This window comes from Microchirus variegatus (assembly GCF_963457635.1).
Source record: "Microchirus variegatus genome assembly, chromosome: 3".
NCBI classification, from domain to species: domain Eukaryota; kingdom Metazoa; phylum Chordata; class Actinopteri; order Pleuronectiformes; family Soleidae; genus Microchirus; species Microchirus variegatus.
This window is the reverse complement of record NC_139804.1, coordinates 36639136-36651904: the sequence shown is the minus strand read 5'-3', so window position 1 is coordinate 36651904 and position 12769 is coordinate 36639136. Positions and strand designations below refer to the sequence as shown.

Genomic DNA, 12769 nt, shown 5'->3' with positions numbered 1-12769 from the left:
TTTTCGCTAAATAATCTGTGGTTAGACCTGGCGTCGGTCACTTTGTGAACAGATAAACTTATCGAGAGGACATCAGTTCCATTAAGGTTTGAAAATATGCTCAGATGTTGAGGTGTTAAAGTAAAAATACTTTGTAGTTCTCCTTGTTTTGTCGCGTGTTTGCTTTCATTTTATGTAAACACATCAGGGCTCTGGAAACACAATTTCCATTACCATACTAGACTTAAAGGGATACTTCACCAATTTGAATGTGGCTTTGTATTGCTGGAATAGCAGTAGTATTTTTTAGAAAATGTGCTTCCCTCCCTCAGTTTTTCACTGAGTTGTAAAACAAATCTGTTTTCCATTTTCAAAATGTGCCCTACTGTGATGCAAAATGCGTCATTTGACTCACAGTAGGGCACATTTGGATAAGGGAAAACAGAGTTTTTTACAACTCAGTGAAAAACTGAGGGAGGGAAGCACATTTTCTAAAAAATTCTACTGCTATTCTAGCAATACAAAGCCGCATTCAAATCGGTGAAGTATCCCTTTAAGGGATTTAAATAGTGAATTTGATTTAAGTTTGTTTGAACAAAAAGAAATGGCAGTTAACTGCATTGTTCAAGGCATTTAATTGTCTCTTTTTTCCTTTTGCTTTAGAGACTCGACTGTTAGTAACATTATTGTAAACAAAAACAAATGTTTGCATTTATAGGACTTTGTGGCCATTTAGTTGCACTCTGTTACACATTTCGCTGTAAATATAAGTGATAAATGCTGGCTTCAGCTGGGTTGATATTAAAATGAAAATTAAAAGGTTTCTTGACTATTGAGTCCTCTGTGAATAAATGGGAATAATGTGTAATTATTTTTGAGTTAATAAAAAAAAAATGCAAGTGTACAAATTTGTTCTTCGTTCGTTATTCCAAAATGTTCGAAACATTGTTGAGTCTTATTTTGAAAGGGGTATGTTCGCCTGAGGTACTGCTTCCGTTTACTGAACCGATGGCGGCCAATCTGATGCCGTGCGTCAACGCTGGTGAGTCGGCTGCTATCTTTGAGGGAAAAATGACAGAAAACTTTAATTCAGAGACAAAATGCATCTTGGAGACTGCTTTAAAAACAGCTGTTCGTGTTGTCGGACATTCAAACGAAGAAAAGCCCTTAAAAGAGCCGAGAACAACACGACAGGTGAGCGAACGAGACGCTTTTTTTGGAAGAAGATTGGACCGACGGAGTTAAATCAAACAGGGAAACAAAGATGGCGCCGTTTTACGTTGTCCGTTAGCGAACATGATAAAGATCTGACATTTAAGGGTTTACATTTTTAAATTAAATATTAATGATAGTATGTTGGTTTATCATTTACGTGTCACGGCTGAACAAAAGCCTTTGATAAACGAGTTGATTGAAATTCATTGAAATTGTCGGTAAATGTTGAAATGATTAGCTTTTGGTAAAAACGCCGGAATTTGTGATTCACTTTTTATATTTTATTTGCGAAATTAAAGACTGAGGAAGTAATGTACATACTATATTGATTGCGATTAATAAATAAACACTTTACTGGAGCTGCAGTCGTTTGATCCGGAAGTAAAACTCATGCACATGTTTATACTTATTTCATGCATATATATTATTTTAGTTTTTTTGGTAATATTTATTTACTATTTTTTCTTATAAATATTATACTTTTTAAAACATTTATTTCTACTTTATGCTGGTATTTTTGATTGGACAGCAAAGTAAGAATTTCATTGTACAGGGAAACGTGTTTCTTTACTGTGCATATGACAATAAACACTTTGACTCTTTGAATCTTGAATCTTGAATCTAAAAGGTTATGGCATCACACATCTAGATTAATGGGTTTGTTGAGTCTGAATAATGTAAATCTGTGTTTTTTTTTCTCGTGGTTTATGATCTTATTATTACTTTTTTTTCAGTCAAAAATCAACTTGCCATGTCTTAATTAATTTGAAAGTATTAAATCCATACATTTATAACAACATCAACCTTATTTTCCTCACAGTCGGATGTCATCATGGAAATGCTGGCACGTGAAGCAACAAGAAAGATTAGTGCCATTTTCTCCCAACTGTGCTTAGCGCTGCACAACGAAAACACGACTCTGAAGAGCAACGTCGCACGACTGGAGAGCGAACTGAAGATTGTGACTGGAAACTTTGAAAAGGCCAGATTGTGGAGAGAAAATGTCCTGAACGGTTGCCCCGTCCTGTTTGAGGAGAGTGGTTTGGTTTTCACCTTGAAGCCATGCGGAAAGCTAAAGAGTAAAACCGATGACGTGACGGAGGAAGTCGTAGAAGCACCACCTCCTGCTCGGGTGCAGCGAGGACGTGATGCTGGTAAGTTTCCATTACAGTTATATTTACTGTGTCTTCAGTTCAACGAGTCAAGTAACTGTTCTATAACTATTCTTTACTTTTAATTTCTTGTGCAGAAGGTGGAGATGCAACAAAGGAGCTGGATTCTGAAGCTGAGGCCTCATCGGAACATAGTCAAGGTGCAATTTTAACAATGCACGACGTAATGGCTGCAGTACACATATGTGAATATGCTGAAATTCAAGTGGCATATTAGACACTTGGAAATAATGGTTTTATGTGTAAAAACCTGTGCTTTTATTGTTAAAGCAAAAAAAACACTACTGTGGACACGTTAACTTTTATTTTGTTCTTTTATGTCCAGACATCGCTGAAGACTGTACTCCAGTAAACATGACGTCCAAAACCGGCGACGGCCAAAACACGCAGGAAGTAGATGTCAAGAAGAAGGTGAGGGTGTTTGTTTGTAGCGTCTGTAACAAGAGCTTCAACCGGCAATTTCATCTGATGAAGCACATGAACACTCACAAAGAGCAGAGGCCTTTCGCCTGCAGCCAGTGTTCGAGAAAATTCAGAGATGCAGCAGCTTTGGAGCACCACCTGCTGCGCCACGAGGAGAAGAAATGCGTTTCCTTCCGGTGCCAGATCTGTGAGAGGATGTTCAAAACAAAAGAGAACTTGAAGTCTCATCTTCTTGTTCACACGGACGAAAGGCCGTTCCTCTGCTCCACCTGCGGGAAGGGCTTCAAAACCAAAGGCAACCTTCAGGCTCATCAGGTCGTCCACACCAACGATAAAATGCACAAGTGCTCAGAGTGCGGGGAAAGTTTCAGGTACGCGTTCACCCTGCAGTGCCATAAAAGCATTCATACTGGAGAGAATCCGTACAAATGCACAGAGTGTGACAAGGTATTTACAAAGAGGAGATCCCTGAGGTCGCACCAGTTGGTCCACAGAGGTAAAATGTTCACGTGCGAGACGTGTGGAGTGGGTTTCACCCTGCAGCAAAACCTGAAGCGACACATCCGTATTCACACTGGGGAAAAGCCTTTCAAGTGCAAACTCTGTGGGGAGAGTTTCATTCAGGACAACAAGCTGAAAACGCACATGCTCCTTCACGGTGCTTCAAAGTCATTCATGTGCGATCTGTGCGGGAAGACTTTTCTGTACAACTGCCAGCTGCAGAAACACCAAAAAGCGGCACACAGTGAAAAACATGGACATGCGATCAGGAGACAAAGTCAGGAGCGAGGTAACCGCAGAGTTATCTACCGAAAGGACAGAACCTCGGTGGACATGACGCCGTTCACCTGCAAGACCTGTCACAAGAGCTTTGACACTATGACGTCGCTGAAAAGACACGAGCTGATCCACTCGGCTCAGACGCACTACAACTGCCCCACGTGTGGAAAGTCTTTCTTCTACAAAGCCACGTACGACTACCATCGGCGGATACACTCGGGAGAACGTCCGTTCGGCTGCGACGTATGTGGGAAGAGGTTCATCATCAATCAGGCTCTCAAATCCCACCGACTGCAGCACTCGGGAGAGAGACCACATACGTGTGAGCAGTGCGGCAAGGCCTTCAGGATCTACTCGAACTACCGCAGACATTTGCGGATTCACACGGGGGAGAAGCCATACGAGTGTGGAGTTTGTGGAGTGAGGTTCAGGCAGCTTGGCCACGTGAAATTTCACATGCAGGTCCACACGGGAGAAAGGCCGTATTCCTGCAGCGGCTGTGGACTTGGATTTTCAGATTCGAGGCTGCTCAAGAGACATAACTGTGCTGAGAAGTGTCCGAAAATGTTAGAGAACACACACACACTGGCCTGAAATCATTATAAGCATTAAAGGTGCATTATGTAATAAATCTGAAGCAACTGGCCATAAAATCCTCCTAATATGTCACAGAGACTCAGGAATAATGTTCATATAACAAACTGAACTCAGCAACAACAACAACAGACAAAATATTTGCAAATCATGTTTATGTTTTGAAATCATGTTTTGGCATGTGGCGCCACCTACCAATCATTGCAGTCAGTAGAGTCTCAGGTGCCCAGCAACCACGGGTTGCCAGTTATGTCAGAAAACGAAAGCTAAAAGACCTTGGTATTTTGAATTTGAATGTAGTAACCGTTATTGGCCACATTCTTACATATGGCACCTTTAACTATGTGCCTGAACTGAAACATAAATAAACTGAACATGCATCAACATAAACACAGTAACAAAAGATTCTTGTTTTGTCGGATGGGATTTTCTGATGATTGTTGCTTGGAGAAAAATCTAGGTCTTCATGACACCAACAGAGAATAAATTAAATGATATTAATTCATTCCTTCATTGTCTACCCTGACCCTAACCACAGAAAGGCCCTCAGTATTACAAACTCAGGGATACAAACTCAAACCTTCATGTTTTGAGGCTATGGAGGTCGCCACTACTGCATCGAGTGGACCTTTATTTATCTCTTGAGGCCACTTTGAGCTGTTGACAGATGTTTTGCATCATGGTGACATTTGGCCAGAAAGTAAATTATTTTTTAAATTATATTTTTATATATATAAATGTGCTGAATCAACAGAAAGTGAACAATATAGAAGTGTCCCACATTTACCAAATGAAGCCACGTTTTTTTGTAATCATAATAGTACATGTTATGTGGAGCTTTTATTTTGAAAAGCGCGACCTGGAAGTAGAAGGTGGAGTCGGTGTTGTTGGGTGTGAATATCGCACGTTTTGCCCAAGAACGATAACAGTGAAGCATTGTTTCAATAGTAGAGTCTATATTGATATAGTGAAAGAGTAACGGCGGTTGTTCGTAGACACATTTATCCGTCATGACAGACTTGGAGACCCAGGTGGGCACCATTGTGGAGATAATGGTTAACGCGACTGTCACGGAAATGAGCAAAGTTACGGCTGAAAACAACCCTGACTGCGCGGATGAAAAGGTACGCTAGCATGCTGTTAGCCATGTTGTTGTTGTTTTTATTGTTGTTGTTGTTTTTGTTGTTCTTGTTGTTCTTGTCGCTCTCAGTGTTGACACTTCCTCGTAGACAAACCAGCTGATCATAGAAATAGAAGAGCTAGCTTGAGCTGTTTAACGCACGTTTCGCCGCGTATACAGTCTGTCACTGACCGCAGCGATATTAGCACCGGTCGATCATACATCGTGACTAAAGTAACGCAATCGCCAAAGTCTGGTTGATGGAGGCGTCGCGACAACCGAGAAGAATCCATCTTTGGACGCCATTTTGAGCTGGACTCAGGCCCAGGCCTATCTATCTGCTCTATGTCTACAAGCATTTCAGCTGCAGGAGGCAACAAGCAGCATGTCAGCCACTTAAAACCACTTATATTCCTCAACAACCACTGTAAATAATATTTTACATTATATGAAACAAGTCTTTCAAAATTCACGTTGGAAAATGGATAATGATTTAAAATCCCCAGGGTTTATTATTCTCTCTGATTATTTGACACGGACTATATTTTTATATATATATAAGTATATAAGCAAAGTTACTCTATGTATGTATATACTCGTGTGTGTGTGTGTGTGTGTATATATACATATATATGTGTATTTTCCACATCAGATGATCCAGTTCACTGTCTTCATGACGTCTATGGCAAGAGAAGCCGTGGAGAAGATCTGCCAACTTTTCCATGAGTGTTCCGCTCTGCTGCATTCAGAGGTACGGGATCTGTTTGTCCATTAAAACCTTGATGCAGCATTTTGAGAATATGGATATAAGTTCTAAGATCTATCCAAGAGTGAAGGGATGTCTCAGTCAGTGACTTTTTAATTCATATTTTGTTAAATGGTAAAGAGCCAAACAAACTATTTGTCTTAACTGACTGGTTCCTGTTTGGTTTTTTTTCCCCTCTAAAGGTGTCACAGGGTGTGGCAGAGATCGAGGACCTGAGGCGGAGGCTGGAGGTGGCAGAGACGGAGCTGAAGCTGGTGTTGGAGGGCGGCAGAGGTCAGAAGGGAGCAGAGGAGCTGACCGAGGGGGGCAGTGGAGAGGCGGACGGTGGGACGGCTTCGATGAACGGAACAGAAGGAGAAACCGTCGTCCAGATCAGCCATTGCTCAGGGAGGAAGAGTTGCAGAGGTGATGACTAAAGAGCAGTAGATATATTTTTAATTTGTTAAAACTAAAACATAATGAGATAACATGTTTGTAAAGCAAATATAGTAATTCTCACTCTGCACATTTATCACTCTTTTTGCTCTTTGTCAGTCTTGTACTGTGACTAAAGTTCTATCAAATATCTTCATGACTTTTCTTTTTTTGCAGCTTCGGCTACGGGTGATACAGGAGTGAAGAGGTCACCGATAGTTCATCTGTGGAAAGGCAGAACTTACGAGGTAAATTTCCACTGTGCTTCACACAAATGTCCAGCCTTTAGTGAATCTTCAATTTGAGTCAGATCAGGTGGATTCAATTGGATTAAAGGGTTGTGAATTATAAAATATCTTGTGTAATAAGTTAACCATATATTGCCAAAGGTACGTGGAAACCCAGCTCATATGTGCTGAATACGGGCGTACACGTCTGGTCGTATATAATGTATGCAAGTACATTTATGATATCCTCCACTCTGTTATCAACATTTAAAATACCATTCTTCTGGAATCACGGGGGCTTAAACCGAACCATAATATTGTGTCTCTCACAGGATAGTGCCCAAACGGTAACTATTAAGGAAGAAGGTTTGGAAGCGTTGGCTGACCAAGCGTCTGCTGATTCCATTCAGTGCAGAGAGGAAACCACTCAGGACAATAACGACGACGACGACCCCGATTATCAGGTTGATTCTTTTGTGCCATTTCTTCATTTTTCACGTCGCTGCCGTGTGTTTAACTCGCACACTTCTGTGTGAAGCGTGTAATAAACCACTTTTGTAAATGTGATTTTTGCCTTTTATCCGGCACAATAAGGAATAGGCATCGACTCACCAATGACAGCAACTCCGTAAAGAAATACTGAAAATAATAAACAGTGCTATTGTCTTTTTTTCTGTTAGTTAGAGGCAGAAGATGTAGATGACGGTGCCCCAGGATACAACACCAGACCAAAACGTGTTGTAAAGGCCAAATTCCACCGCAGTCGAGCAAATAAAGAGAGTGAAAACCAGCAGCTCAAAGCCCATCAGGTCCATGGAGTGAATGCTGAGAAGCCCTTCCATTGTTCTCAGTGTGGCAGAGGTTTTTCACTCCAGCGCAGCCTCAATGCACATATGCTTCTCCACACAGGTGAGACTTTACATCGTATCACATTTGATCAAACTCATGTCGTGTGATGATGTGAAATTCATCACGATTCTATTCTATACTATTTTTCCTCCACATTCAGGGGAGAGACCACACACTTGTGACATTTGTGGGAAGGGTTTCACTCAGAAGCAGCTGCTGAGGAACCACCAGCACCTCCACACCGAGGTCAGGCCATTTCCCTGCGAACAGTGCGGAAAGCGCTTCTACCGAGCCCGGGGCTTGAAAATCCATCAGTTGGTCCACACTGGAGAGCGGGCACACAACTGCCCGTACTGCAACAAAAGCTTCACCATACCAGGGAACCTGCAGCGCCACCTGCGCATACACACGGGCGAAAAGCCGTACAAGTGTGAGACGTGCGGCAAAAGCTTTAACCAGGCGGACACTCTGAAGGGCCATCAGCGCAGACACACCGGCGAGCGTCCCTTCAGCTGCGAGACCTGTGGCAAGTGCTTCATCCAGAAGAGTGCCTTGAAAATGCACCAGAAGATGCACCAGAACCCCTCACACCCGGGGGATAATTCACTGGTCTGTGTAGCGTGTGGAACTGGGGTGGCCTGTGTTAACTCGCTCAGAAAACACCTGCAGTCACACGCAGCGACTATCCCGTGCACGTGTGTGATCTGCGGCCAACAGCTCAACTCCATCACAGAGCTGCGCTCACACCAGCAGCACCACTCGGTGGACAGGCCTCACAACTGCGGCCTGTGTGGGAAGCGCTTCAAGTCGTCGAGTTGCCTGAAGATTCACATGAAGACGCACAGTGGGGAGAGGCCGTTTTCCTGCGACATCTGCGGTCGTATGTTTACACAGCACAGCAGCCTTAACGCACATCAGGTACGTTGACACTGACTAAATATTTGGGCGCGGATAAACTGCCGTTCAAAAGTTTGGGGTCACCTATACAATTTGTTTGTGTTTTCCATTAAAACTCACACTTTTGTTCATCTAAAGAATTGCATAATGGATGGAAAATATAGTCAAGACATTGACAAGATTAGAAATAATGAGTTTTTTTAAAAAATAATCATTTTGCCCTTTCGTCAAAACTGTTTTCATCTGTGCTAACATCATTGCACAAGGGTTTTCAAGGGTTTTCTAATCATCCAATAGCCTTCTAACGTGATTAGCAAACACAATGTACCATTAGAACACTGGAAAATAAGCCTCTATACACCTATGTACATATTCTATTAAAAACCAGACCTTTGCAGCTAGAATAGTCATTTACCACATTAACAATGTATAGCACATGTGTCAAACTCAAGGCCTGGGGGCCAGATGTGGCCCGCCACGTCATTTCATGTTGCCCACGAGTGATTAATTGGTCTTAAAAATCTCTGTTAAAATAGGTCTATGCTGCTTTAAGGCGTGCGTTGACCATAAACTACATTTCCCACAATGCATGGCGATTGTGATCGCAGTGTATCATTGTATATGCATCATGCGACAAGTGAAATTTAATAAGTAATAAATACAGGAAGTTATTTAGCAATATGTTACGGAGTAGTTATTTTACATTATATTTGGTTACATTTATTCTGTATGACAGTTACATCTGGCCCTTTGAGGGTAACCATGATGCTGATATGGCCCTCAGTGAAAATGACTTTGACACCCCTGATGTATAGAGTGTATTTCTGATTGATTTAATGTTATATTCTTCTCAAAAATAAGGACATTTCTAAGTGACCCCAAACTTTTGAACAGTAGTGTACATCATAAACTACTTCCTGATAATGTGATAGCTGTTATTTTTTAGTTAGAAACAGGAAACAGACTCTAAAATTGACCCCTTTTACTTTATAATTTCCATCAACCCAAGCTAATTTTGGAAATAGCAACAGAGTGACTTCAGCTACTAAATTAAATCCCCATTTTTAGCACTAAACAAAGGACTGTCCTATCTTATTTTCCCCTCCGCAGGTAGTCCACACGGGTGAGAAACCGTTCAGCTGCGACACGTGTGGGAAATGTTTCGGCAACGTGGGCAACCTGAACAGACACCAGCGTATCCACACGGGGGAGAAGCCGTTCAGCTGTGACGTTTGTGGACGCAGCTTCAACCAGGGCAACAGCCTGAAGGCACACCAGCAGATACACACCGGGGAGAAACAGTTCATGTGCGACAAGTGTGGGAAGAGCTTCTCCTACCTGAGGAACCTCAAGGACCACAAGTGTTTCTACGTCTAATGCAGAGAGCTGTGATCCCCGGTGGGAGAGCTGATGGCAGACGCCTCCTGGTGACTGTTGGAAAAACATGTGGATGATTGTGGGAAACAAGGAAATGACTTGCGGTGGGTATTCAGATATTTCAGGACATTTCAGGACATCACCTTGAAATTAATTAATTAAACTGAATAACCACTAATAGCCTCATGCTTATTGAAAGATTGTTTTTTTTTTCAATCATTTTTGGCCCAGTGAACATTGTGACAGACATTTTCATTACTTCAATAATCCGTTTTTTACTGAGGTAACGTTTACAAAGTCAACAAGCCTCGCTGATCCATTAAAGTCTGTGGGATTATTTACATTCTACATTGTTCCATTCAGCTTTAATTTAGTTATAAGACAGGTTATAGTTTAGTGAATGTTTTTTTTTTTTTTTATAGCTATTTTTTCCAGGGTTAAATCACTAAAATACAACTGTGGCTTATTTTGGGAGAAAAGGTGCCTTGTGAGAGAGCTGATGTTCTCACCGAGAAGATGCAGAAGTAAGTACGTTGTTATTTTGCAGCGACGATGTTTCCTCTGTAACTTTGCCTGTGAAATGTGAAGTGTGTATTTACCAGCTTTGTGGCTGTGAGTGAAATACTGTAGATAAACACTGACATTTTAATCTTGTGAGGTTTTCTTATTTATTGACATTTGTAATGCATTGTAGGAAGGAAGAGTCTTTCCTCCAGAGTAATATGTCATTAAACCAAATATCGCTAAGCCATTTTTAAAAATTATTATTATTATTGTATTTATTTTTTGGACTGCATTGATTGCAATGAATCAGACCTTTTATGCAAAACATATAAAAAGTAGCTCAAAGTAATTAAATTGTAATTAATACAATAGCAAGACAGGCATTTTATTATCAATCATTTGACACATCGACAAAATCTGGCCACAAAGACATTCACTAAGCCAGTTTTGACAGTATACAGTATACTTAACATGATACTCTCAGCATAACTCAGTTCCTTGATTCATAATCTACAGTCTAATCTGTTTATCGCAGTCTTTGAAAATCATCTCTCGGCACTAACACAAGGTACAGAGATTTAGAGCAGAGCAAAGAAAGGAAAAAGTGTTGCAGAGGGTAAAACCACTTCAAAGGATGTCATGATGATCTGACGGCTATAAAGAACACAATGAGCACACTAAGCATTTGTAGAGGAAACAAAGGTTTTGTGCTGCTCGACGCATTTGCAGGGCAATAATTGTGTGACAATAAGGAAGGCCGTGCTGCTTGTGAGGAGTTTGTCTCCTCGGTGAGTGATGATGATGAGGAGTCGAGGTGGCAGACCGGCTGATCTCCGAGCTTGTCCTTGTGCGAGTTGACCCAGCAGCTGATGTAGAGAATGCAAGCACAAGTGCAGTCCCACACGTTATCTGACAGCCAGACAACATGAAGCTTCCTCAAAGGCTCCAAAGCCCCGCTCTCCACCGCTCTAAGCTGGTTGGACTTCAAGCTCAGCTTCTGGAGGTTTTTAAGTCCTTGGAAGACGTCGGATTGTAGGTGATGCAGCTTGTTTCCGTCCAAGTTGAGTTCCGTTAGCTTTGAGAGCCTAACGAAGAGACGAGAGCGCAAAGTATCCAGGTTGTTGTTCTTTAGCAGAAGCTTGCCGAGGTTGCGGAGGAGGTGGAAGGTATTGAAGGGAATGTCTTGTAGCTGATTGAAGTTCAACCGGAGCTCTTTAAGTCGGGTTAACCCTACGAAGTCATCAGGAGACAGCTCTGAGAGACAGTTTTTGGTCAGATCCAGTGTTGTAAGATTTGCTAAATTTGTGAGCAGGCTGGCGGGAAGTTTACTGATGCGGTTACCGTGTAGTTTTAGCTCTTTTAAACTTGTAAGGTCTCTGAACTGGTCTGAGTGTAGATGGGAGAGATTGTTATGAGAGAGCCTCAGTGAATTGACACTCACCAAACCATGGAAGACCGAGGGATGTAGAGAACTGATGCGGTTGTCGTTGAGATCCATCTCCATGAGATGCATCGTCCTGTGGAAAAGTCCATTGGGAAGGTCTGTCAGTATATTGTGCTCCAGGTAAAGGTTCTGTAGCGACTTGAGCTCGGTGAACAGATCAGGGTGGAGCTCCGCGATACGGTTGTACGACAGTTGTAGCTCTTTGAGTCTCGGGAGCGAATCAAATAGCCCATCTGGGAGGGCAGAGATCTGATTACTGTCCAGATGCAGCTGCTGAAGGTTGGACGTGTTACTGAATGTGTCCCGAGGAAGAGACGTCAGTCTGTTCATGTATAAATCAAGAGAATCAAGGTTGATCAGGTCACTGAAGAGTTTTGAGGGAAGAGAGTCTATGAGGTTGACGCTGAGGTCCAGCACTTTCAGCATAGTCAGACCTCTCAGTGATCCCTCAGACACTGTGGTCAGCTTGTTGTTTCTCAAGTCCAGATCAACCAGCAGATTTAGAGAACCGAAGCAGTCCTCTGGAAGGTCGGTAATGCCGTTCACCTTTAGATACAGAGATTTGAGCATGTTTAGATCACTCAGTGCCTCACCTGGAACAGCTATCAGCAGGTTACCACTCAGGTCAAGGTGTTGGAGAACGGTCGCTCCTCTGAAACTGTTCTCGTCCATCCTTCGGATCCCGTTACGCGACAGAACGAGTTTTTTTAACGCGGCGGCGTTCTCAAAAACACCGCCCTCTATCTGCGTTATGTTGTTATGGCTGACGTGAAGTTCAGAAAGAGCGAGGGCTCCGTCGAACGCGCCGACCTGTAGCGTTTGAATGAGGTTAAAGTTCAGAATCAGCTTCTTCAGATTAGTTAATCCACGGAGGAATCCGACTGGCAGATGTTCGAGCAGGTTCTCGCTCAGGTCCAGTACGGTGAGAGCAGTGCACATTAGGAACTGACCGGAGTGCAGAGACTTCAGGCCATTGTCACGTAGAAAAAGCTTAGACAGCTTTGTCAT

The 12769-nt window shown here is 42.3% G+C and overlaps 2 protein-coding genes across 2 annotated transcripts; one reads left to right on the top strand and one right to left on the bottom strand.

Moving 5' to 3' along the window:
• Positions 1-5062: 5062 nt before the first annotated feature.
• Positions 5063-10369, top strand: LOC310924489 (uncharacterized protein). The gene is made up of 8 exons (XM_083886233.1): positions 5063-5287; positions 5936-6034; positions 6232-6454; positions 6641-6711; positions 7023-7154; positions 7371-7599; positions 7700-8457; positions 9547-10369. Exons 1-8 carry the CDS (start codon positions 5174-5176, stop codon positions 9811-9813), a joined length of 1893 nt encoding a protein of 630 aa, XP_083742359.1. The 5' UTR covers positions 5063-5173; the 3' UTR covers positions 9814-10369.
• Positions 10370-10954: 585 nt separating this feature from the next.
• On the bottom strand, positions 10955-12769 carry LOC310925164 (uncharacterized protein; the record flags this gene model as incomplete). Its single annotated transcript, XM_083887038.1, has 1 exon — positions 10955-12769. One exon carries the CDS (start codon positions 12767-12769, stop codon positions 10955-10957), a length of 1815 nt encoding a protein of 604 aa, XP_083743164.1.